This window comes from Rana temporaria, chromosome 5 (genome assembly GCF_905171775.1).
Source record: "Rana temporaria chromosome 5, aRanTem1.1, whole genome shotgun sequence".
NCBI lineage: Eukaryota > Metazoa > Chordata > Amphibia > Anura > Ranidae > Rana > Rana temporaria.
Window position 1 is genome coordinate 294,806,477 of NC_053493.1, and position 27,258 is coordinate 294,833,734.

At 44.9% G+C, this 27,258-nt stretch overlaps 1 protein-coding gene across 1 annotated transcript in view; it reads right to left on the minus strand.

Moving 5' to 3' along the window:
- Nucleotides 1-1,357: 1,357 nt before the first annotated feature.
- LOC120940886 (A-kinase anchor protein 7-like) overlaps nucleotides 1,358-27,258 on the minus strand; it is a 159,192-nt gene continuing 133,291 nt past the window's right edge. The window contains exon 7 of the mRNA XM_040353997.1: nucleotides 1,358-3,138. Coding sequence (XP_040209931.1) covers nucleotides 2,671-3,138 — 468 coding nt within the window. The 3' untranslated portion in view covers nucleotides 1,358-2,670. The remainder of the gene's footprint in view (nucleotides 3,139-27,258) is intronic.

Consider the following 27,258-nt stretch of genomic DNA (forward strand, 5'->3'; position numbering starts at 1 on the left):
TTACCCAATGGTGGATACTATATTTTACCTTTTCAGTCTCTAGTCAGTCTCTAGTCAGTGGTGGATGTTAGTACCACCTTTCAGTCTCTAATCGTTGGTGGCATCAATTACTGCCTTATAGTCTAACTGGTGGTGACACAAGTCCCTGACATTTCAGTTTCTAGCAGTGGTTGCGTCAGTTGCTGTCTTTTTTTAGTCTTTAGCTAGAGCTGGCATCAGTTACTGCCATTTCAGTCCATAGTCGGTAGTGGCATCAGTTACTGCAATTTCAATCCCTAGCAGATGGCATATTCTACTACTGCCTTTTAAGTCTCTGCTCAGTGATGGTATAAGTTATTGCCTTTTCAGTCTCTAGCCGGAGTTGCCATCAGTTACTGCCTTTTTCAGTCTCTAGATGATGGAGGAGGCATCAGTTACTGCTTCTTCAGTCTCTTGCCAGTGTTGGCATTAATTACTTGCCTTTCATTTTCTAGATGGAGGCATCAGTTACTGCCTCTTCAGTCTCTAGCCGATGGTGGAATCAGTTACTGCCATTTTATTTTCTAGCTAGTGGTGGCATCAGTTCCTGCCCTTTAGTCTCTAGCCAGTGGTGGCATCAGTTTCTGTATTTTCAGTCTCTAGCCGGTGGTGGCATCAGGTACTGCGGTTTCATTTTCTAGCCAGTTACTACTTTTTAGTCTCTAGCCGGTGGTGGCATCAGTTGCTGCCATTTAGTCATTAGCCGGTGGTGGCATCAGTTACTGCCTTTTAATCTCTAGCCGGTGGTGGCATCAGTTACTGTATTTTCAGTCTCTAGCCGGTGGTGGCATCAGTTACTGTATTTTCAGTCTCTAGCCGGTGGTGACATCAGTTACTGCCATTTTATTTTCTAGCTAGTGGTGGCATCAGTTACTGCCCTTTAGTCTCTAGCCAGTGGTGGCATCAGTTTCTGTATTTTCAGTCTCTAGCCGGTGGTGGCATCAGGTACTGCGGTTTCATTTTCTAGCCAGTTACTACTTTTTAGTCTCTAGCCGGTGGTGGCATCAGTTGCTGCCATTTAGTCATTAGCCGGTGGTGGCATCAGTTACTGCCTTTTAATCTCTAGCCGGTGGTGGCATCAGTTACTGTATTTTCAGTCTCTAGCCGGTGGTGGCATCAGTTACTGTATTTTCAGTCTCTAGCCGGTGGTGACATCAGTTACTGCCATTTTATTTTCTAGCTAGTGGTGGCATCAGTTACTGCCCTTTAGTCTCTAGCCAGTGGTGGCATCAGTTTCTGTATTTTTAGTCTCTAGCCAGTGGTGGCATCAGTTTCTGCATTTTTCAGTCTCTAGCCGGTGGTGGCATCAGTTACTGCGGTTTCATTTTCTAGCCAGTTACTACTTTTTAGTCTCTAGCCGGTGGTGGCATCAGTTGCTGCCATTTAGTCATTAGCCGGTGGTGGCATCAGTTACTGCCTTTTAATCTCTAGCCGGTGGTGGCATCAGTTACTGCATTTTCAGTCTCTAGCCGGTGGTGGCATCAGGTACTGCGGTTTCATTTTCTAGCCAGTGGTGGCATCAGTTACTACTTTTTAGTCTCTAGCCGGTGGTGGCATCAGTTGCTGCCATTTAGTCTCTAGCCGGTGGTGGCATCAGTTACTGCCTTTTAGTCTCTAGCCGGTGGTGGCATCAGTTACTGTATTTTCAGTCTCTAGCTGGTGGTGGCATCAGGTACTGCCATTTTATTTTCTAGCCGGTGGTGGCATCAGTTGCTGCCATTTAGTCTCTAGCCGGTGGTGGCATCAGTTACTGTATTTTCAGTCTCTAGCCGGTGGTGGCATCAGTTACTGCCTTTTAGTCTCTAGCTGGTGGTGGCATCAGTTACTGCATTTTCAGTCTCTAGCCGGTGGTGGCATCAGGTACTGCAGTTTCATTTTCTAGCCGGTGGTGGCATCAGTTGCTGCCATTTAGTCTCTAGCCGGTGGTGGCATCAGTTACTGTATTTTCAGTCTCTAGCCGGTGGTGGCATCAGTTACTGCCTTTTAGTCTCTAGCCGGTGGTGGCATTAGTTACTGTATTTTCAGTCTCTAGCCGGTGGTGGCATCAGGTACTGCCATTTTATTTTCTAGTTGGTGGTGGCAATAGTCACCGCCTTTTAGTCTCTAGCCGGTGGTGGCATCAGTTACTGCTATTTTATTTTCTAGCTAGTGGTGGCAATAGTCACTGCCTTTTAGTCTCTAGCCGGTGGTGGCATCAGTTACTGCCTTTTCAGTCTCTTCTTGATACTGGAAAAGCCAATAGATGCCAACATTTTCCAAGTGTCCATGTACATAAACATAATCCAGACTTTAAAAAAAAAAATTCTTCTTGAATTAATTTTTTTTTTGGTTTAACTTGGCTCACTTTTTACTATAGAGCTCTGATTTTAACAAGGTTCTTTTAGGTTATCTTTAAGATGAGATTTGATGAAGAAAACTAGCCATCTGGCTGTGTGATCCTTCAGGGAGCTTTGTAGACTGTTGAGATTGTTATTGCACTTGACAGTGTACATTCCTCTCTAACCTCAGTAATGCATCTCCTGGTATTGTCTCATTATTTGGCCCTGTACCATTAAACATTGAATACACTTGCAGACAAATGCCTAATTTCATTTTGATCACAGTGTTTTCTTAAGCCATGCAGACATTTCTTTGGCAGAAAATTTGTAAATGTCAGTTTTTTATTTCAGGTCCGCGGTCCGCAGCTGTTGATGCCATTGTTTCTGCTGGAAATAGATCAGGTGTTGACTGCACATAGGATTTCTCTCCTAGCAAAGTGTTTGCTGCTTCAGGCTGTCCATCGTTTTCTTTGATTCCTTCCACTTTACTTACGGCTGCTGCATCAGTAATGTCTGAACTTATCTTGTCAGCATCTTTTCCCAAGGAAGAAGTGCTGCTGCAGCTTGTAGGAACCTCTATGTCTTTCAATGTTTCATAAGCCTCTTCCTTTGGCTTTGAGGTGGAGCTCCTCACCTCCTGAGGTTTTATTGCTTCTATAATTATTGAGCTTTCACAATAATAATAGCCAGACAAGTTGTTCTTTTTTTGCATTGAACAGAGATCAATTCTACTAAATATTTCAGTTCCAAAACAGCAGTCTTCATATTCTTTATATAGATCACTGCAAATTCTCTTGAAGCCCTAAAACAGAACACAGAATTATTCCCAAGGTCACCATGTCTATATTTGCAAGTTAAAAAAAAAATTTACTAGTATGCTTGTTTGCTTACAGAAAAAAAAATAGGTCTGATCTTACTTTTTACTGAGGACTTGTATGTATAGAGAAAATAAGTGTATTGATTGGAAACATCACGGTTTTGCTTGCCTTTTGACTATGCTGGCACAAGGGATATACCGTTGATGTCCCTGTGGCTAGCATTTAAAGGGTTTGTTAATTTTTTTTTTTTTTTTCCTAAATAGGTTTTCCTTTAAGCTAGTAGTGCATTGTTGGTTCACTTACCTTTTCCTTCTATTTCCCTTCTAAATGTGTTTTTTTCTTTGTCTGAATTTCTCACTTCCTGTTTCTCCTCAGTAAACTTGACACCATCATCCGAGCGGTGGATAGTCAGCCAGAACAGCTTACTAGACAGCTCACTGAGGAGGAACAGGAAGTGAGAAATTCAGACAAAGAAAACAAAGAAAAAAAACATTTAGAAGGGAAAATGGAAGGAAAAGGTAAGTGAACCAACAATACACTAGCTTAAAGGAACCCTTTTTAGAAAATAAAAAACAAACCTTTACAACCCCTTTAATGCTTGTCTATGACAGAGGGATTTGCATCATGATCATAGTCTTTAGGCAGATGACAAACTCATCCAGTGCATGCCAAGCAAAAACTCCTTGGCAGTGTCTCCAGCAGTACTGCATGTGTGTCACATGATCTGGGGTTGAGGTTTCATCAAATAAGAATGTTGCAAACATTATTAAATACAAAGATTTATAGATATTTTCTCCAAATGACCTTGATTATTTAAATGATTTGTTCCACATGATTATGCCAACATCAAATGTTTTGTTTGTTAGGATTGGGATTGTCTAATTTGTTATCGCCCGGACCCGCTGATCGTTCCCGAAAGAGACAGAACGGTGGTGTGACGATGTAAACAAGGCAGATCGCCGTTCAGTGAGATGGGGAGGTAGAGATCCTGTGTTTCTGCCAAGCAGGAACACAGATCTCTGCCTTCTCACAGTAAAAGCACATCCCCCACAGTTAGTAATCACTCCCTAGGAACACATTTAACCGTTTGATCGCCCCTTTTCCTGCCAGTGTCATTAGTACAGTGACATTGCATATTTTTAGCACTGATCACTGTATTAGTGTCACTGGTCCCCAAAAAAGTGCCACTTAGTGTCCATTTTGTCCGCCACAATGTCACAGTCCCGCTATAAGTCACTGATTGCTGCCATTACTAGAAAAAAAAAATCTGTAAATGTATCCCATAGTTTGTAGACACTATGGGCCAAATTCTCAAAAGAGATAGGCAGGCGGAACTGCTGTTCAGCCTGCCTATCTCTGTGCCTAACTTTGGAAACGATCCTCAAAAGGCTTTTTCCAAAGTTAGGCAGAAGATCTGACATGTGTAAGACACTTACACTGTCAGATCTTAGGATGCAGTACCACATCCGCCACTGGGGGCATTTCTCATTGAAATGCCGCTTTGAGTATGCAAATGAGGACTTAAGCAGATCCACAACGCTTTTAAGCATTGTGATTTCTGCGTAAGTTCCGATTTGCTTGCGCAAAACTAGGGCTGGTTTTACAATGTGGAAAGTTAGTAACACCATGTAAAAGCCCATTCAAGCGACGGCATTTGGTATGCATTCCTGAGGGAGAACTCCACGGCAATTTGTAAAATCAAAACCGGCATGGGTTCCCCCCCCAGGAGCATACCAGGCCCTTAGGTCTGGTATGGGTTGTAAGGAGACCCCCCCTACGCCGAAAAATCGACGTAGGGGGTCCCCCTACAATCCATACCAGACCCGTATCCAAAGCACGCTACCCGGCCGGTCAGGAAGGGAGTGGGGACGAGCGAGCGGCCCCCCCCTCCTGAGCCGTGCCAGGCCGCATGCCCTCAACATGGGGGGGTTGGGTGCTCTGGGGCAGGGGGGCGCACTGTGGGCCCCCCCACCCCAGAGCACCCTGTCCCCATGTTGATGAGGACAGGACCTCTTCCCGACAACCCTGGCCGTTGGTCGTCGGGGTCTGCGGGCAGGGGCTTATCGGAATCTGGGAGTCCCCTCAAATAAGGGGGCCCCCAGATACCGGCCCCCCACCCTAAGTGAATGTATATGGGGTACATCGTACCCCTACCCATTCACCTGGAGGCAAAGTGATAGTTATTAAACACACAACACAAGGGTTTTTAAAATCATTTATTAGTCTGCTCCGGAGGCCCCCCTGTCTTCTTTAGCTCTAATACCAGGGGGGGCTTCTTCTTCCACTCTCCGGGGGTCTTCTCCGCTCTCCGGGGGTCTTCTTCCGCTCTCCGGGGGTCTTCTTCTATCTTCGCCGCTCTCCGCTGTTGACTCGGCGCACCCCGGTTCTTCTCCAGCTGTCCGGTGCCTTCTCCTTCAGCGCTGGCTGCCTGCTATCTTCGTGTGTTAGCTCAATTACTACCAGGCAGCCAGCGCGGTCTTCTGTGACGTCAACTTCTTCTCCCTTCTTCCGATGTTGACTCGACGCCTCTTCTCACTGCAATGATGGAAGCGCGCCTTGCATCCGATTTATATAGGCCTCACCGTCCCATCATGCTCCGGTAGGTACCCACGTGGTGGGTGCACGTGGGTAGGCACCCACCACGTGGGTACCTACCGGAGCATGATGGGACGGTGATGCCTATATAAATGGGATGCAAGGCGCGCTTCCATCATAGCAGTGACAAGAGGCGTCGAGTCAACATCGGAAGAAGGGAGAAGAAGAGAAGAGAAGAACATGACGTCACAGAAGACCGCGCTGGCTGCCTGCTAGTAATTGAGCTAACACACGAAGATAGCAGGCAGCCAGCGCTGAAGGAGAAGGCACCGGATAGCTGGAGAAGAACCGGGGTGCGCCGAGTCAACAGCGGAGAGCGGCGAAGATAGAAGAAGACCCCCGGAGAGCGGAGAAGACCCCCGGAGAGTGGAAGAAGAAGCCCCCCCTGGTATTAGAGCTAAAGAAGACAGGGGGGCCTCCGGAGCAGACTAATAAATGATTTTAAAAACCCTTGTGTTGTGTGTTTAATAACTATCACTTTGCCTCCAGGTGAATGGGTAGGGGTACGATGTACCCCATATCCATTCACTTAGGGTGGGGGGCCGGTATCTGGGGGCCCCCTTATTTGAGGGGACTCCCAGATTCCGATAAGCCCCCGCCCGCAGACCCCGACAACCAACGGCCAGGGTTGTCGGGAAGAGGTCCTGTCTTCATCAACATGGGGACAGGGTGCTCTGGGGTGGGGGGGCCCGCAGTGCGCCCCCCTGCCCCAGAGCACCCAACCCCCCCATGTTGAGGGCATGCGGCCTGGCACGGCTCAGGAGGGGGGGGGCGCTCGCTCGTCCCCACTCCCATTCCTGGCCGGCCTGGTAGCGTGCTTTGGATACGGGTCTGGTATGGATTGTAGGGGGACCCCCTACGTCGATTTTTCGGCGTAGGGGGGTCTCCTTACAACCCATACCAGACCTAAGGGCCTGGTATGCCCCTGGGGGGGGGAACCCATGCCGGTTTTTTATTTGAAAATTGGCATGGAGTTCTCCCTCTCAGGAATGCATGCCGAGCGACGCTGTCATTTTTTTATTTTTTTTCCCGGCGCGTAGTTTTTTTTTCACCCGTCGCAACTTTAGTGTCCCGTCGCAATCCACAAAGCCGGCGTTAATTACGTTCGCACGCTGCACGTCGGGAAAATTACGTCACACGCATGCGCAGTACGGCCGGCGCGGGAGCGCGCCTCATTTAAATTGTAAACGCCCCCCGGAGAGGAGGACCGCCTTGCGACGGAGGCACTTAAGTTACACGGCGTCTAATTTCTAGGTAAGTGCTTTGAAGAGCGGGCACTTAGGTAGAAATTTAACGCCTGTGTAACTTAACTGCTGAAAGTTAAGTTAGGCAGCTTTTTTGAGAATTTGGCCCTATAACTTTTGTACAAACCAATTAATATACGCTTATTGGTTTTTCTTTTTTTGACCAAAAATATGTGGCAGAATACATATTGGCCTAAATTGATGAAGAATTTAAAATTTTAATTTTTTATTGGATGAGTTTTGTAGCAGAAAGTAAAAAATATTTTTTTTCTAAATTTTTGCTTTTTTGTTTACCCGCTTGCCGCCGAGCGTACGCACATATGCGTCCTCGCCTTTCGGGGGTTATACCAGGATGATGCCCGCAGCTGCAGGCATCATCCTGGTATAATTTTTTTTAGAGCCGGCGATTGGCTTTCCAGGGATAACAACCCATGCGGCTATTGGAGATTTTTAGGTATTGTAGTTTGTCGCCATTCCACGAGTGCGTGCAATTATAAAGCGTGACATGTTTGGTATCTATTTACTCGGCGTAACATCATCTTTCACATTATACAAAAAAATTAGGCTAACTTTACTTTTTCTTTTTTTTTTTTATTAATGAAAGTGTATTTTTTCCAAAAAGTTGCGTTTAAAACACCGCTGCAATAATACCATGTGACATAAAATATTGCAACAATTGCCATTTTATTCTCTAAATTCTCTGCTAAAAAAAAATATATAATGTTTGATGGAGGAAAAGGGAATAGCCGCTCGAGGTGGGAACCCAGATGAATATCCTCCGTTGCAGACAACTCAGGTGCAGGCAATGCACTTAGCAAAGCAGAAACAAAGATTGTCTCTGTGGACAGCCGCACACTGAACAAATTGTAGCCTTTTATTAAAAGAAGGACAGCACTGCAAGTCACAGCAAAATAAAATAAAACCTGACTGCTGACGCGTTTCGCACTGAAGCTAGTGCTTAGTCATAGCTGATGACTAAGCACTAGCTTCAGTGCGAAACGTGTCAGAGGTCAGGTTATATTTTATTTTGCTGTGACTTGCAGTGCTGTCTTTCTTTTAATAAAAGGCTACAATTTGTTCAGTGTGCGGCTGTCCAGAGACAATCTTTGTTCCTGCTATAATGTTTGGTGGTTCTAAGTAATTTTCTAGCAAAAAAATACGTATTTTAACTTGTAAATACCAAATGTCAGAAATAGGCTTAGTCATGAAAGGGAAACCACAGGAGGTGATCAAATACCACCAAAAGAAAGCTCCGCACAATTCTCATTTAAAGTAACGTAGTGCCGTATCACAAAAAATGGCCTGGTCAGGAAGGGAGGTAAACTAAAGTAAAGTGGTTAAAGAATATCAATGGTCTTATTTTCATTTGATAGTGCCTCGTGGGGAACAATCCCTCCTACTTAAGATGACAGCAGAGATGATATAAAATGATGTGAAATATTAGGTACACCCTATAAAAATGGTTGAATTTTACAATACATTTGAATGGCCATCAATGAGATTTTTATTTAGGCTCTACAAATAAAAGGTATTTACTTTAAGAAAAGCTGATACTGCCCCCTTTAGCAGGAAATTACATCTTGTAGGCATTCCGTATAACTGCCCACTTGTCTCTTACATTGACCCAGTGCCATTTTTGACTATGTCTCCATGTAAAATGCCTTAACTTGTTTGCATGATTTTGTACACATGAATTGTTAATTGATTAGCACCTTATCATTTTGTATTGCTATTTTTCACATGCTCAGAGATCTATAATAATAGTGGCTGAGCAAAAGTTCCAAAATGTTATATAAAAAATAATTTAATTCCAGATGTTTCACCAAATCAGCACAATTTCCCTCCACTCTTTATTATTGGAATATGGGGGAGGCAAAACCTAAGCTGTTACAAGGGGGCAGCCCCCTATGGTCTTATGGGAGGAGCCTTACCTATCTGTTCTGACATTGTGAAGCAGTTGAAAAAGAAAGTTTGGGTATTTGCTTTGAATTGTTTGTAATATATTTATTACACACCATAGGCCACTGACTCAGTGACAGTTTAGTGTAAACAGGCTCAACAATTGATGGAGCAGGGACATAGGTGTGCCCAGCCTATCGGATTAGGGTGTGCACTCCAAAGCTCAAACACACGCTACCGATCACTCACTGTGCTCACTCAAAAGGGAAGGTGCCAGTAAATCGCATATTTCCCGGCCCCCTTTTCCACTCATTCTAAAAAAAAAAAACTGTGTGCCCGCAGCAGCAACTGGTGGGAGAGGAGGGAGCCGGAGGCACTGTGGGGGGGAAGGGGGGTGGCCAGGGCAGTAAGGGGAATCTGTGCTGTACAGGGTGATTAGGAGGGGCCTGGACACACCTGGCACACCCTGTTAACACGCCTATGAGCAGGGAAGAGATGTACAGGGAGTATGTGGAGCTTTAAGTCATATAGAAACCTGGAAAAAAAGCTGCAGGCCAGGATGTGCAGTTCTGTAGCTTGACATGCAACAGCCTACTGATCGTCTGATGGGGACGTAGGTATGGAATGTGATTGGTGTATATGGTAAGGACAGCATTGGTGGGGTTTGCTTCCAGTAATAAAAGAATGTTGGGATTTTCGCTCTATATGTGAAATATTTTAGACTGCTCTATTTTGTCAATTGTGCAGTACCTTACATATGCCATGATATTCCACTTTGAAGAATGTGCTCTATTTTATATATAGTCCATAAACACTAATCACAGTATTATTATATTAAATCCCCTTTCACACTGAGGTGCTTCTAAACTGCCAGTAAAACACTAAGTGCTTTTGAAGAGCTTTTCAGGCGCTTTTGAAGAGCTTTTTGGGTGTTTTTGAAGAGCTTTCCATTAATTTCAATGGTGAGGGGTGTTTTTCAACCCCCTGCCAGTGCACTGCCCCAATGTGAAAGCATTCATTGATTTTTAAGACCTCTTTCACACTGAGGAGCATTGCAGGTGCTACATCGCTAAAAATGGCGCCTGCAAAGCACCATGAAAGAGCTTCTCCATTCACAAGGGTTTTCACACTGGAGCGGTGCGCTAGCAGGACGGTAAAACAAAGTCCTGCTAGCAGCATCATTGAGGCGCTGTAGGAGCAGTGAATACACCGCTCCCAAAGCGCCCCTGCCCATTGAAATCAATCGATGCAATGTCGCTTTGCGGGCGTTTTTTACCCTTATTCGGCCGCTAGCAGAGGTTAAAAGCTCTCAGCTAGCGTCCGAATAGCGCCACTAAAACGACGGTAAAGTGCAGCTAAAAATAGCGGTGCTTTTGACGCCGAGGCCCACCACCACCCCAGTGTGAAAAGGGGCCTAATAGAAATAGGTTTTGTAAGCATTTCCGGAGTTTTTTTTTTTTATTAGAGTGAAAGCGCCTGAAAAGCGCCTCGGTGTGAAAGGGGTCAGACATTATTCCTAGCACTGAAATTCTGAACGCAACCTTATTTTATTTTTTTAAACCCCTTTCCCTTTGTAACTCTCAACCTATAGATTTGCCTTTTAAATATAGAAAATAAGACAAAATGTCACAAACTGTTAAAAATTCAGCCACTGTCACACAGGACAAGACAGAGGGATTGGAACCATATACTGATAGAAGAATTTAGAATGATACTAGTTTGTAACAAAAGCTTATTGAACAGGAAAAAAGAAATCAAAATCCCGTGGTGTGTTTCACGTCAAACCTGCTCCTTTCAGACACCATGCTTGAAGCAACCATGAAGGCTTTAAATAGCTAGCCTGAGAAAGCGTGAATGGATTAAAATATGTGAAGTTTTATTAGAGACCAGACACAGCCTCATTAAAGCAGATCTAAACCTAAAAGCGAACATGTACAGTCGGTCCAGTAGGTAACAATGAAATTGCAAAATTGTTACACTGTTTGTGGGAAAAGCAGTTTTGTAGATAAAAAAATAAAAATAAAAAAAAACATGTCCTCAGCACCTTCTGGTAGCATGCAGCTTAGACAGCCTACGGTTTTCTAGATTGCGGGAATTGGATGTTCTTCTTGACCTCAGAGGAAACAATCCTACATAAGTATTTGCATCCCCTGATTCCTTTTAATTTTTACGGATGTTTGCACTGCTGAATTTTATGGATGATTCAGAATAAAGGAGTTACATTGTTTTTGGCAAATACGAATAAGTTAGCAGAAGGAGGTTTTCTCAGCAATCATATATGTATTGTAACTAAAAAAATAAAAAAAAAAACACAGAAAAGTCCATCAAAATATTATCAATGTGTTGTCCGGGGAATATTAGTGGAGACAATAGACAGTGACAATGTGCAAGCTTGAAGTGTATATTATACAGCAGTGTAGAACCTGTAGCACAGTGGAGTATACAGTGCCCAGAAAAAGTATTCATACCCCTTAAATTTTCCACATTTCGCCATGTTACAAACAAAAAACATAAATGTATTTTATTGGGATTTTATGTGATAGACCAACACAAAGTGGCACATAACTGTGAAGTGGAAGGAAAATGATAAATGGTTTTCAAAATGTTTTACAAATAAATATCTAAAAAGTGTGGCGTGCATTTGTATTCAGCCCCCCTGAGTCAATACTTTGTAGAGCCACCTTTCATTGCAATTACAGCTCCAAGTCTTTTTGGGGATGTCTCTACCAGCTTTGCACATCTACCGAGTGACATTTTTTCCCATTATTCTTTGCAATATAGCTCAAGCTCTGTCAGATTGGATAGAGAGCGTCTGTGAACAGCAATTTTCAAGTCTTGCGACAGATTCTCAATTGGATTTAGGTCTGGACTTTGACTGGGCCATTCTAACACATCAATATGCTTTGATCTACACCATTCCATTGTAGCTCTGGCTGTATGTTTAGGGTTGTTGCCCTGCTGGGAGGTGAACCCTCTCCCCCTCGGTCTCAAATCTTTTACAGACTCTTATGCCCCGTACACACGGTCAGAAATTCCGGCAAGAAAAGTCAGATGTGAGCTTTTGGTCAGAAATTCCGACCGTGTGTAGGCTCCACCAGGCTTTTATTGTTGGAATTTCTGCCAACAAAAATTGGAGAGCTGGTTTTTAAATTTTCAGACGGAAAAATGCCCTGTATTTGGCTCCATCCATCTTCCCATCAAATCCGACCAGCTTCCCTGTCCCTGCTGAAGAAAAGCATCCCCACAACATGATGCTGCCACCACCATGTTTCACGGTGGTGTGTTCAGGGTGATGAGCCGTGTTAGTTTTCTGCCACACACAGCGTTTTGCTCTTAAAGGGGTTGTAAAGGTACAATTTTTTCCCCCTAAATAGCTTCCTTTACCTTAGTGCAGTCCTTCACTTACCTCATCCTTCAATTTTGGTTTTAAATGTCCTTATTTCTTCTGAGAAATCCTCACTTCCTGTTCTTCTGTCTGTAACTCCACACAGTAATGCAATGCTTTCTCCCTGGTGTGGAGTGTCGTGCTCGCCCCCTCACTTGGACTACAGGAGAGTCAGGGCGCTCTTTACGTTACAGATAGAGAAAGAAACTGTGTGTTAGTAGGCGTCTTAACTCTCCTGTAGTCCAAGGGACTGGGCGAGAACAACACTCCACACCAGGGAGAAAGCCTCCCATTACTGTGTGGAGTTACAGACAGAAGAACAGGAAGTGAGGATTTCTCAGTAGAAATAAGGACATTTAAAAGCAAAATGGAAGGATGAGGTAAGTGAAGGAGGACTGCACTAAGGTAAAGGAAGCTATTTAGGGAAAAAAATTATACCTTTACAACCCCTTTAAGCCAAAAAGTTTAATTTTGGTTTCATCTGGCCAGAGCACCTTCTTCCACATGTTTGCGGTGTCCCCCACATGGCTTCTCGCAAACTGCAAATGGGAATTCTTATGGCTTGCCTTCAATAATGACTTTCTTCTTGCCACTCTTCCATAAAGGGCAGATTTGTGACGTGCACGAGTACAAGTTGTCCTGTGGACAGATTCACCCACCTGAGCTGTGGATCTCTGCAGCTCCTCCAGAGTTACCATGGGCCTCTTGGCTGCTTTTCTAATTTAGGTTTCCCTTGTAAAAAATTTTTTTAAAATGTTGAGGGGTATGAATACTTTAAGGCACTGTATATTGCACAACACATTGAACAGAGTCAAGTGGTGTGAAGCATATATTAAACAACAGCGTGGATAGAATGGAAAGGTGTAAATCCATTGTTGTACAGAACAGTGGACAGGGTAGAGTGGTATAAAGCATATAGCATACAGCAGAGTGTAAAAAAAAATGGAGGGATGTGAAGCATATAGTGTACAGCACAGTATACAGGGTATCATGGTGGAGCATATATTGGGCAGCACAGCATAAGGCATACAGTGATATGGAGCATATATATTTTGCAGCAAAGTGTACAGACCAGAGCAGAAGGTAGTGCAGAATATGCAGCACACTGTACAAAATGAAGAAATGTGAAGTATATAATGTACAGTACAGTCTACAGAGTAAAGCAGTGTGGAGTATATTATGTACAGCACAGAGTGAAGCAGTTTTGAATATATGGTATAAGCACAGTACAGCACAGTGTGGAGAATGGACTGGTGTGTAGAGTACCGTATTTATTGGCGTATACCGCGCACTTTTTTGCCCTGAAAATCAGGGGGAAATCGTGGGTGCGCGATATACGCCGATACCCGCTTCCCGCGCTGTGTTTGTACCACTGCGCCGGCATATACCGAGCGCAGTACACTCAGGTATAGTCGGGCAGTCGGGTATAGCCAAGCCTGCCCGACTATACCCGAGTGTACTGCGCTCGGTATATGTCGGCGCAGTGGTTCAAACACAGCGCGGGAAGCGAAGATCGAGCGGGGAGGACACCACGATGGCCGCAGAAGGACGCCGGACCGGACAAGGCCGCCGATGGACGACGGGCAGGACACGATGGACGACGGGCAAGACACCGACGAGGGGCATCCAAACTAAGTATTTTTTTTCCCCAGGAATTTTCCTTCAAGTTCGGGGGTGCGCGCTATACGCCGGGGCGTGTTATAGCAAGATAAATACGGTATATGTTATACAACACATTGTACAGAATATAATGTAAAGCACATGGTATGGAGTGGAATCGTGTGTTTTACATAGTGTACAGAACAGTATGGAGATTGGAATGCTGTGGTGTATGCAGCCTACAGAGTACAAAACATACAGTACAGTGAAGAGAGTGGAGAATTGTGAAATGTATAATGTACAGTGTGGTGTAGTAAAACATATCTAAAATCTACAACATGGGTTGGTAACCTTAAAGGGGTGTATGGACAAAAGGGGTGGAGATCTACATGAACAACATGGGAGAAGTCAAAGATCACCGGATACAGTGTTGCCCAGTGTCGCCTCCTCACACACACCACTGTGCCGCAATCGCGTGCATTGCACACCAATCATGGGTTTAAATCAGGTGGTGAGGAGGCAACGTACCGCCGACTCACCACCTGTCAAACACACTTGGATCCCTTTTTAGAGGAGCAGCAGTGCCTGCTGCACTTGTGAATGAGCCCTTAGTTGCATTCCGCAGCAGCACCTTCATTCACATGTAGAGTTGGGGATTGGTAAAACCCTGTGGTTGAGTTTACCGCTCCCAATCCCTACTCCCTTTAGATGCTGAGGCAGCAGCCAAAAGGTGTACCGCTCCCAAGCCCCTACTCCCTTTAAATGCAGAGGCAGGAATTAAGCCCCCTGTTGCTTTTGGTGGGTTCTACCATCTTCCAATCATGACCCATTAAAGTAAATGGGGCCACTATGCAAGTGCCCCACAACTGGATGCTTCTGCGTCTACTGCTCCCTACTACAGTTCCAACTTTACAAGTAGTCCCTCTGCATTGCACTCTGTTTAATGCTCTGGATTGGCAGGTCAGCAAGCCCTCATCACGATCCACCAGTCACCTGTTCGTGATCTACTGGTAGATCACAATCTATAGGTTGCTGCTGACCCCCGATCTAGGCCAATTCTCCAAAACAAAGAGATTTTTAATACAGCTTACCTGTAAAATCTTTTTCTTGGAGTACATCACGGGACACAGAGCGGCATATTCATTACTATATGGGTTATATGGAGTACCTTCAGGTGATGGACACTGGCAATCTCAAAAACAGGAAGTGCCCCTCCCTATATAACCCCCTCCCATAGGAGGAGTACCTCAGTTTTGTAGCAAGCAGTATGCCTCCCAAAATGGTCCCCAAAAGAGGGGTGGGAGCTCTGTGTCCCGTGATGTACTCCAAGAAAAAGATTTTACAGGTAAGCTGTATTAAAAATCTCTTTTTCTTTATCGTACATCACGGGACACAGAGCGGCATATTCATTACTATATGGGATGTCCCAAAGCAATGCTTACAATGAGGGGAGGGAGAACATCTTCCTAAGACAAAAGGATTTAATTTAGAGATATACTCAAATCATAATAAATCCAACTTAGTTGAGAAAAAATAAATTTTTAAATTTAACTCAAAAGGGAGCCCCCGGAATCCGAGGGTCTCAAACTGCAGCCTGCAGCACTGCCTGCCCAAAGGCTGTATCCGTATTCCTTCTTACGTCCAACTGGTAGAATCTTGTAAACGTGTGGACAGAAGACCAGGTTGCCGCCTTGCAAACTTGAGCCATAGAGATCTGGTGGTGTGCTGCCCAGGAGGCGCCCATGGCCCTAGTAGAATGAGCCTTTAATGATAACGGAGGAGGCAACCCCTTTCAAGCCGTAGGCCTGAGTGATTAACTGTTTAATCCACCTCGAGATGGTGGATTTTGCAGCTGCCTGCCCCTTTTTGGGCCCATCTGGTAAAATGAACAACACATCTGTTTTCTGGATCTTCTCTGTAGCTTTAAGATAGGCCTTCATGGCCCTGACAATATCCAAGGTATGCAGCAACCCTTCCTTTCTGGAAGTAGGTTTAGGAAAGAAGGATGGTAATACCAAATCCTGGTTTAGATGAAAACTGGATATAACCTTTGGTAGGAAGGAAGGATGAGGGCGGAGAACGACCCTGTCCTTATGAAAAATAAGATATGGTTCCTTACAGGATAAGGCTGCCAGTTCCGATACTCTTCTGGCGGAAACTATGGCGACCAAAAATACTAACTTCCTTGTCAGTAAAACCAAAGGAATTTCAGCCAACGGCTCAAACGGTTGTTTCTGTAAACTTGACAGAACAAGATTTAGATCCCACGGACAAAGCGGGGATTTAACTGGAGGATTAATACGTAAGACCCCTTGAAGGAAGGTCTTAACTAGCGAGTGGGTGGCCAGCGGCCGCTGAAACCACACTGACAAAGCTGAAATCTGTCCTTTGATTGTGCTTAATGCCAGTCCTTTATCCACTCCTAGCTGGAGAAAACGTAATACTCTATCGATGGTAAACTTGCGAGAAAGCCATCGCTTGGACTCACACCAGCCTACATAGGCCTTCCAGACCCTGTAATAAATCACCCTAGAGACCGGTTTCCTGGCTCTGATTAGGGTAGAGATTACTTTCTGAGACAGACCTCTACCCCTGAGAATCAGGGATTCAGCTTCCAGGCCGTCAAATTTAGATGCCGTAAGGCAGGGTGGAGGATCGGACCTTGCGATAGCAGGTCTGGCCGTAGAGGAAGAGTCCAAGGGTCTCCCACTACCATCTTTAGGATTAGTGAATACCATGCCCTTCTGGGCCATGCTGGAGCTACCAGGATGACTGGTATGTGCTCCACCCTGATCCTGCGCAGCAGGCGGGGTAGTAACTGGAGCGGGGGAAATACATAAAGTAGTTTGAACTGATGCCAAGGGCAAACCAGCGCATCGGTTCCGCAGGCCATCGGATCCCTTGAGCGGGATATGAACCTGTCTAGCTTCTTGTTGAGTCTTGATGCCATGGCGTCTACGTCCGGCACTCCCCATCTCTGGCAGAGTGTCTGAAAGACCTGTGGATGTAGAGACCATTCCCCCGGCAACAGAGTCTGGCGACTTAAAAAGTCCGCCTGAAGGTTGTCCACTCCTGGAATAAATATTGCCGATATGCAGGGCACATGAGCTTCTGCCCATAGGAGAATCAAGCTCACCTCTCTCTGAGCGGCTTGACTCTTGGTTCCCCCTTGGTGATTTATGTACGCCACTGCCGTGGCATTGTCCGATTGAATTCTCACCGGGAACCCCTGCAACTTGGACGTCCAAGCCCTGAGGGCTAGTCGAGCAGCTCTGAGCTCCAAGATGTTGATGGGCAACTGCTTCTCTGGCTTTGCCCAAGTGCCTTGGCGAGTGCAACCATCCAAAATTGCTCCCCAGCCTGTTAGGCTGGCGTCTGTGGTTACTATCTTCCAAGCCACTGGGCTGAAAGACTTCCCCTTCAGTAGATTCTGAGGGTCTAACCACCAACACAGACTTTGTCGGACTCTTGATGAGAGCGTCAAAGGGATATCTAAGGCCTGTGGCCTCCTGCTCCAGGCTGACAGGATGGCTGCCTGCAGGATGCGAGTGTGGCTCTGGGCGTACGGTACCGCCTCGAATGTGGCCACCATCTTGCCTAGTAACCGCATACATAGGCGAACAGTTGGTTCCTTCTTGCTTAGAACCAGTAGAATTAATTCCTTGATGGCTTTGACTTTTATCAGAGGCAGAAACACCCTCTGTTGTTCTGTGTCTAATCTCATGCCGAGATATTCCAACTGCCTTGTGGGCTGGAATGCTGATTTTTCTCGATTTAGGACCCAGCCAAACCTCTCGAGGTACTGAACTGTGAGGGCCACTGCTCGTTCCAAGCCAGGAGACGAGTGATCTATGACTAGGAGGTCGTCCAGGTATGCTAGGATCGTGACCCCTTGAATCCTTAGATTGGCTAGGATTGGAGCTAGGACCTTCGTGAACACCCGGGGGGCCGTAGCCAACCCGAAGGGAAGTGCCATGAATTGGAAATGACGTAGAGCCACCGAGAAGCGTAGAAATCTTTGATGTGGCTGGTAAACTGGAACATGAAGGTAAGCATCCTTTATGTCTATGGATGCCATGAAATCGTCCCTCTGAAGTGCGGCAACTGCTGACCGCACGGATTCCATCCGAAATGAGCGGACTTTTAGGTATGCATTTACCATTTTTAAGTCCAAAATTGGCCTGACATCGCCGTTGGGCTTTGGGATAATGAATAGGTTGGAGTAGAAACCTAGCCCCTGTTCTTGGACTGGTACCTCTACTATTACCTCCTGAGAGAGTAGATGATTCAATGCCGCTATTAATGCGGCTCCCTTCTTCGGATCGTTTGGTACTCTTGACTCCTGAAAATGAGGAGGAGGAAACTTTAGGAAGTCTAGTTTGTAGCCTGTAGCCACGGAGGACCGTACCCATTTGTCGGGAATGCTGGCCTCCCAAACCTCTGTAAAGAGACGCAGTCTTCCCCCCACCTTCGAGGGTGGGGGCGCCCCTTCATAAGGCCGGCTTGGGGGCTGGCTTTGCTGGCTTGCGAAACCACTGCTTCTTGCCTGCGCCGGCCTGTCCCTGCGATTTGTTAAAGTTTGATCTTGCAGGAGGCCGTCGATACTGTTTGGTATTGGAGGGCCCCTGCCCAGGGGAGTACTGTCGTTTAAACGCAGGCCCCCGAAACTTCTTCTTGGTGGGCAAAAGAGTACTTTTTCCGCTTGAAATGGTCTGGATGTATTTGTCCAGGTCTTCTCCGAAGAGTCGTGCTCCATGGAAGGGAAACCCTACCAGGAGCTTCTTGCATGGGGGCTCTGCCTCCCAGCTCTTTAACCATAAGAGTCTTCTCATATGGATAAGGGATAACGATAAACGTGACGCTTGCTGGATCGAATCCTTAATCGCATCTACTGTAAAGCGTATGGCCCTAGGGACGTCCGAAAATTCTTCTGCCTGCTGGCGAGGAATAAGTTTAAGCATCTGCTTAGCTTGATCCGATAATGCTTGCGCAACCCCAATTGCAGCCACAGCTGGCTGCACTACTGCCCTTGCAGTAGTGAAGGAGGTTTTAAGTAGCGTTTCCAAGCGTTTATCAACCGGATCCTTGAACACCTGTATGTTTTCTACAGGGCATGTTAAAGATTTGTTAACACATGAGATGGCTGCGTCTACAGCCGGGGCTGCCCATCTCTTGGAAAATTTCTCTTCCATAGGATATAAGGCAGAGAATCTCTTTGGTGGTACAAAGATTCTATCTGGCTTGGCCCAATCTTGGAACATAACTTCCTCTAGTAGAGGATGGATCGGAAAAACCGCATTGGTTTGAGGCGCTCTTAGTGAGCCCAAAGCTGAGACCGTTGATACTTGGAGATCTGGTACTGGCAAGTTGAACGTCCTATGGACCAAGTCTGTTAAAACTTGAACCCACCAGCTCTCCCCTTGGGAGGCTGCGCCAGACTCCTCCGTACCCGGATCCTCGATCCCTGAACCTACTTGGTCCTTGTCCAAGAGGTCTTCCCACTCCTCTGCGGAAGGGACCTCCTCATCTGAGGGTTCACGCTCGGGCGACGGAGATCTATTCCGTTTTCTGCCCCGCATAGCCTTGGCTATCATCTTTTCCATTCTTTTTTCCATCTCCTTTAGAGAGGTGGACAGTACCTCGTCCGTGACCACCCTAGGGTTGGACTGACCCGTGCCAGCTCCAGCCCCAGATCCCGATGGTCTCACCAAGGCTCCTTCTGGGGAAAGTAGCGGTAAGACTTTGTCCGAGACCCCGGACCCTCTGGGGGAATCCCCACCTTTTGTACCCTCCGAACCAGATGCCATGGTACAATACCGAGGTACGCCCGCTACTTAATGGTGTTTGGGAAAATAAATAGTTGTTGCCCAAAAACCCTTTCTGGGGAAAAAAATGCCTTTCCTTATTAATCTTGGTTCTTTTTTTTTTTTTTTTTTTAAACCAAAGAAAGAAAAACCATTCTGTCCCCCTTTAGTAGTATTTGCCAATAAAAACTGCTGAAAAGAAAAAGAAACCCTATCTTTAGGGTGAAAGACAGTCTTTTTGAAGACTGTAATACTCTTCTTTGGCCACTGTGTGTCCTCGGCGCCCCACTCTGCCGCTCTGGTCCTTCCTCTCTCAGTTCCAACACATGACTGAGCTGGGAACTCTTTTGGAAGGGCCGCCCCTTCCTTTTACCTACGGGCCCGCCCTTCCCCTTCAGAAAAACGGCGCGAAATTGCGCCGATATCACGGGGACGCGCGCGCGCGCGCGCCCGCCGGCGGGGGGGGGGGGGCGAGGCCCACACGAGGAGGTCAGAGGCTGATCCTGCCGTCCAGGCCAGGATCCACAGAGCGGCATTTATTTCTCTGCAGCAACCGCCTGGACCTCTCTGAGCAGGCTTGCAGGTAAGAGCATTCACTCTCTACATAAGAAACCTCAATAGATTCCCAGGGGCTTCTCTTAAAGAGAATTGTCACTATACACACAGGCCCTTTTCAATGCTACTAGCACCAGTTGCAATACTACCAGGGAGGTCACAATTATGGGGAATATACACATATAGAGTCGTCCTATCCTAAGATATGTGACTCACCTTGCCAGATGCAGCGCATAAACCATAGGCATGTCCCACTGTGACCTTCCCCCAGAAAAAACCTGCTGCGAACCAAGTTCCGCAAGTTTCCCCTTCACTTACCTGCTCCATGCCGCAGGACTTTGCACAGCAAGAGGTCCAATCTTCCCCCATCTCCGTGGGGCGTCTAGACCTTCAGGCCCTGGGTTCCTATGAAGGATCCACTGTCCTGGGCCCATATAGCACCCTGGCAACAGAAACATTAGGCCCCCAAAGGTTTCTAAGTTCTGGGCCCAGAGTCCAGCTCTCTGTGACAGAAAGCATTATGGGCTATACCCCAATGGTTTGGGGTCCGGTTGCTGACCACTTTAGCACTGAGGCCTTTGGACAGAACCGGTTAGCCCACCTTAATCCCAAGGATGTGGAGGCAAGCTAAACCATGACCAACACCTAAGACACTGGCGTAAAAACTGAGGTACTCCTCCTATGGGAGGGGGTTATATAGGGAGGGGCACTTCCTGTTTTTGAGATTGCCAGTGTCCATCACCTGAAGGTACTCCATATAACCCATATAGTAATGAATATGCCGCTCTGTGTCCCGTGATGTACGATAAAGAAATAGGATTTTTCTTGAAATGAAATGACTCCTGTCAGCTATTGGTGAGTTATCCAGAACTGACACACAGATTGAGGAGCATCAATTATACACAAAAGTCTTCTGAGGAAACACAGACATTGTCCCTCACAATATGTAATAATCAGCAGTTAAATCCACTTTGTATCACCATAGGAAGCATACTGTGTTTGGCGATCATGCAGTATAGATTCTACAGCAGGCATAAATAAATTGCTGTGGATATCAGAACTGCTTGTCATTATTTTTGGCATTGATATTTTGTGTCTATGGAAAACCATTCTCTAAAATATAAGGAATATTAGAGTCTGGTCTATACAACAATGATGTATTGAACCCAATTAGGAATGTTCCTATACACTGGTTTATTTTTTAATTATCCAAGACACAGAGAATTATCCAAGACACAGAACAATTCAGCATTTGTGCTCACAGGAATAGGTGATTGCGATGTCATTTTTTTTATAAGACACAGAGCAATTTCTTGGTTGATACAGTATCCACTCTTAATTTTAGGAGGATGTTAATTCTTTCGTTTTTAATAACTACTTATGGTTACTGTGAATGCCTCAGTATTGCTTAATCTTTATATTGTGGCTGTATCAATGATAGGTATTAGCACCTTCAAAGTCTTGTCTTTTTTATAATAGATGGCAAAAGGAGTTACAAAGGCAAGCTCTCTTATATAATATTTGAACACAGGGTGAATATAAATCAATCCGACTAGGGGATATATGTTAACCGGGCAGCGCTTATAAATGTATGAATTATCATAAACATCTGGAAAGTCTGATTAGTATCTGTCCATATCATGTGTTGTCACATTCAGATAGTTTGAAAGAGATAGCAAAAATAAAAAGTCCAATTAATCCCAAAGGAGAAAGGATGCAATCTTGTTTGCTCAGTGATTATCATAGAAAAAAAAGGGGAAGCAGACATAGCGTAATCCCGTTTAAAATGTTTAATCACACTCATACAAAATAATCCATCCGGATGTAAACTCACATTGCACATTTAAAAAATCAGCATTAAGATCTTAGGGCGGAGCTAAGTAACGTGAGTGAGGACGCTGACAGTGCTGGAGACGAGCGTGTCTGCCCCCGCAGCCCGGTATAGTGGAGAGCGGTAGGGGATGCCTGTTTACCATCTAGCATTGGAGCGACTGTGGTAACCTATGATCTTAATGCTGATTTTTTAAATGTGCAATGTGAGTTTACATCCGGATGGATTATTTTGTATGAGTGTGATTAAACATTTTAAACGGGATTACGCTATGTCTACTTCCCCTTTTTTTCTATGATAATCACTGAGCAATCCATTGGTCCAACTGAGGAGATTTACACCAAGATTTATTCCTGATTGATTATTCTTATGCTGGTTTTTCATTGAGATCTGGTAAGCGTTTTTCTAAGAGGGGGCAGCTATCCACATCCCCCCTATCTTTTCAGCACACGTGTGGTGGTGTAGACTTCTGACAAGCAAACAAGATTGCATCCTTTCTCCTTTGGGATTAATTGGACTTTTTATTTTTGCTATCTCTTTCAAACTATCTGAATGTGACAACACATGATATGGACAGATACTAATCAGACTTTCCAGATGTTTATGTTCATTCATACATTTATAAATTGCTGCCCGGTTAATATATATCCCCTAGTCGGATTGATTTATATTCACCCTGTGTTCAAATATTTTGTATGTGAGGTTTTTGTTTTTACAAGATTCTCTCTATAAGGCAGCAGCTGTAGTCATTAATATTGACCTTTGTTTCTCAATCAGTAGGCTGGTTTTCCTTAAGCGATTGATTGATTTGTGTGGGTTTGGGCGCCTTTTGCTCACTTTAAATCACTTGTGTTTATATCTCTTATATAATAATGCATCTCTTTTTGAATATTATGGCACAATCCATTTCGCTTTACTGTATACCCTTGCATGTGTTGTAGTACCAGCAGAGATCTGCCTGGCAGTCAGACAGACCCATGTGATGAATTTGGTGGGATATGGAATATTTCTTTATTTGCATACTATATTGACTGCGTATTATTTTTTTTGTTTTTAAACAGTGCAAGATGTCAGATTGGGACAGCACAATTTCCTACATCCGATTTCAGTTAAAAAGGCATAATCAGTGACATGCTTGATTTACTAAAACTGGAGAGTGCAATATCTTGTGTAGCTCTGCATAGAAACCGATCGGCTTCCAGGCTTTATGTCAAAGCTTAATTGAACAAGCTGAAGTTAGAAGCTGATTGGCTACCATGCACAGCTTCACCAGATTTTGCACTCTCCAATTTTCGTAAATCAACCACATTGCCTTGTCAATAATTGTATTCATTTTAACGTTAATGAAATTAGAAGAAAAGGCAAAAAAAAAAGTAGTTTATATGTGGAAAAATCACATTTATATGAAGAGGCCATATATCGTGAACCAACGATAGACAGCATCTCCATAGAGATTTAGAAAGGGACCAATCAGAAAAGTTTAGTGTTGGTTGTCTGGCTCGGAGAAGCTCACAATCTTGAACTATTAAAACTTTTAAAAACGCAATTTCAAGTCAGAGTAAATATTTGTAATAACATACAATGTTTCAGGATAAGCTATCCAGGTATTTCCCCTTCTTCAAGGTCCAAGCAGTACTAATATCTTGGACCTTGAAGAAGGGGAAATACCCTCAAAGCTTGTCCTCAAAAACTACGTTTGTGCAAATAAAAGTAAGTTTGTCGCAAGTGCACTAACATGACTACAATCACCTCAAGTCACAGTAAAAATCTACATTTATGCCGCGTACACACGATCGGTTCGTCTGATGAAAATGGTCTGATGGACCATTTTCATCAGACGAACCGATCGTGTGTGGGCCCCTTTAGTTTTTTTCCCATCGGTGAAAAAAACGTAGAACCGGTTTTTATTCCAATATCAAGCACAAGGCTTATACACACATTTCTCTCCTCCATTCATTGGGCCATAGCCTTTAATTGGCGCTCCACTTCGGTACCCTGGCCACAGATTCTCAACCGTATGACAAACATCAAACTCTCAGAGAGAATTCACCATAAATGAAGGAAAATTTTGGGAGCAACTGCGCTAAGATGATAGGTTGAGATTAATAAGCAGCAATTAAATTGTGTATAAACAAATTATGAACAAGTGAAAAAAAGGGGGGGTAATTGCGCTAAACTCAATTGTGCACTTGTGTCAGATATGTGACCAAACGTGTGCGTTTAACAAGTGTATCTACACTGAAGGTATAGATTCGTCCTGTGGAACCAGGGGGACGTGGCCACCTGTTCCCACTGAACACTAATGTGTATAAACCCAGTAGTCAAATGGCACTGGGATGTGTCAATCGTGACTGCAATTTTTGCAAATAAACAGAGTCAGGGAATTGTGGCTGCCAGTCCCTCTCAGGCAGTGACTGGTGTAAGTCAAAAAAAACTGCAGTGATTAAACTATGTACCACAAATATTGACAAAATAATAAAAAAGTAAAAGTTAATAATAAAAACCGTGATAGCAATACTTGCTAAAATTAATCACAAAATTAATATTGTGTGAAAAAAAGTCCATAAAGTCCGAATTTGAAAAATTAGATAGATAATAAGTCCATGTGACTATGAAGACACCCGTGAAATTCCAGAAATGCTGTAACTGAACACCAGATGTGAATCCACCACCAATTATGCAGCTGCTTACCAGAAATTCAGGTCCTGCCGGACCACTATCAACATATCTTTTAACCAAAGATTTTAAGGCAGTAGTAGATCCTCCACTTGCACCAGAACCCAACCGTATCCAGCGATGGATATAGAAAACAAGACAGAGCTCCACATGGCATAAAATCCAGGTGATTTATTTAAAATAACATTTAAACGAATGTACAACTCACATTTGTAGATAAAAAACCAGCAATTGGCCTGTAACGCCGGCCGGACGTATCCAGGAACAACAGCCACTCGTTTGGAGAAGTGAAAGGGATGGCGTCCACACGTCACTCTCTCCACCCGACGCGTTTCGTGACAAGATCACTTCTTCTCGGGGTACGAGTGGCGTGGGACGCCACCCCTTTTTATACAAGACAATAATGATCAAACAATTACACTAACCAGGCCTCGCTCCGGGACTCACACGTGCACCGGAAGTGCATCGATCCACATCCGGATCACTAAGTTCACCGGAAGTGGATGTCCATAGGTTGTCCGAATGACTTTACCTAAAGGGGCGGACACCTCCGACGCTCGTGACTTCCATCGCAGCGAGGCGTTGAGATAGGACTTGATTCGTTGTGTTCCAACAAATCACTTGTCATCATACCGGCCGATAAGGGGGGTGGCATCGTCGTCCTAGACAGATGCGATTACGTTGCTGAGATGCATCGCATCGTGGACGACGATGCCACCTACACCCCTTTAAGCCGTGATCCAGTAGTCAAATACAAACGTGATCTTGAGGTTATAGTAGAACAGGGCCTCCAGAAAGGGATATTAAACACAAAGGAGAGTCTGTTCCTGATACCGGTGGCTCCTCGTACACCGGTAATATACTATCTCCCGAAAATTCATAAGAATCAAACTTGCCCCCCGGGACGTCCCATTGTCAGTGGGATCGATTCCATCACGTCCCGGGTGGGCAAGTACATTGATTTTTATTTGCAGCCCTTGGTGCGCAATATACCCTCCTTTATTGGAGACACGAAGCAGGTGATTAATCTGCTGTCCGGTCTATCCCCCAAGAATGGTGTTTGGATGGTCACGGCCGACGTGACATCCCTCTACACCATAATTCCCCATGACCTTGGCCTTGAGGCGGTAAGACTTTACTTAACCAGAGATGCCACTCTAGTCTCGGAACAGATCGAATTCATCATGACTCTGCTGCAATTTGCAGCGAGTCATAACTATTTTTGGTTCGATAATTGTTTTTTTCGCCAGGATCGAGGAGTGGCCATGGGGGCTAAATACGCCCCCAAGCCTGGCGAATCTCTTCATGGCCAAGTGGGAGGAGGATGTCGTCGATGGTTGCCGAAGACCTGAGGTAACACTTTGGGTCAGGTATATCGACGATGTCCTCCTCCTCTGGGATGGAGAGAGAGATGACTTAGATCTGTTTATGAATTCCCTTAATGACAACACTAGAGGCATAAGATTCACTTTTTTTGCAAGCCAGACTCAGGTAAACTTTTTGGATCTGAATATTGGCATAGTGGGTGATAGGTTTGTCACTAGCACATTTTTTAAACCGACTGATAGGAACTCGTTCATTCCTCTGGACAGTTGCCATTATGGTCCATGGTTGAAAGCAGTCCCTCAAGGACAATATACCAGGATTAGACGCAACTGTACAGAGGTTGAAGATTTTGACAGTCAGGCCGCTGTCTTGTCAAACAAATTTCTTGAGAAAGGTTATGATCCTTTGACATTGGATCAGGCGGTACAATCTGCCCGGGATATGAATAGGGAATCTCTGTTAAAGGTTCAAACCAAACAAGAGAGGAACGCCTTTTCTCTGCCGTTCATAACCACCTTCTCAGTACAACATCAGAACATCAAACGCTTGATTAGAAGGCATTGGCATATATTGCAAAGCGACCTTGTACTCGCACCTGTGTTACCAACAAAACCGTCGGTGGTATTTCGAGGTGCTTCATCCTTGGGAGCTAGTGTGGCCCCAAGTGTTCAAGACCCCCCCAGTGAAACAAGAGTTTTCTGGCAAAACCTCACGGGTTATCACAGGTGCAAAAATTGCCAAGTGTGCCTTCTAAACAAATGTCAAGATCGGAAGATTTCTCATTTCTCCTCCACTAGTACTGGAAAAACGCATGAAGTGAAACCATTTATCACATGCTCGAGTAAAGGGGTGATTTACTTACTTCAATGCCCATGCGGGTTACAGTACGTGGGGAGGACTAAAAGAGAATCAAAAATTAGATTGAACGAGCACATAGCTAAGATAAGAAGTGGTTTTCCGAACCATTCGGTTTCAAGGCATTATGACCTGGTTCACCATAGAAACCCCGAGGGAACCCTCTTTGTGGGTATCGATAAATACAAACCGAACTGGAGGGGGAGTTCTTTAATTAGAGAAATCTCTAAAACTGAAATAGCATGGATCCATAGACTGAGGACATATCTCCCTTACGGCCTCAATGTGGACACTGATATTAACGCCTTTATAAACAACGCTTAATGTTACTTTGT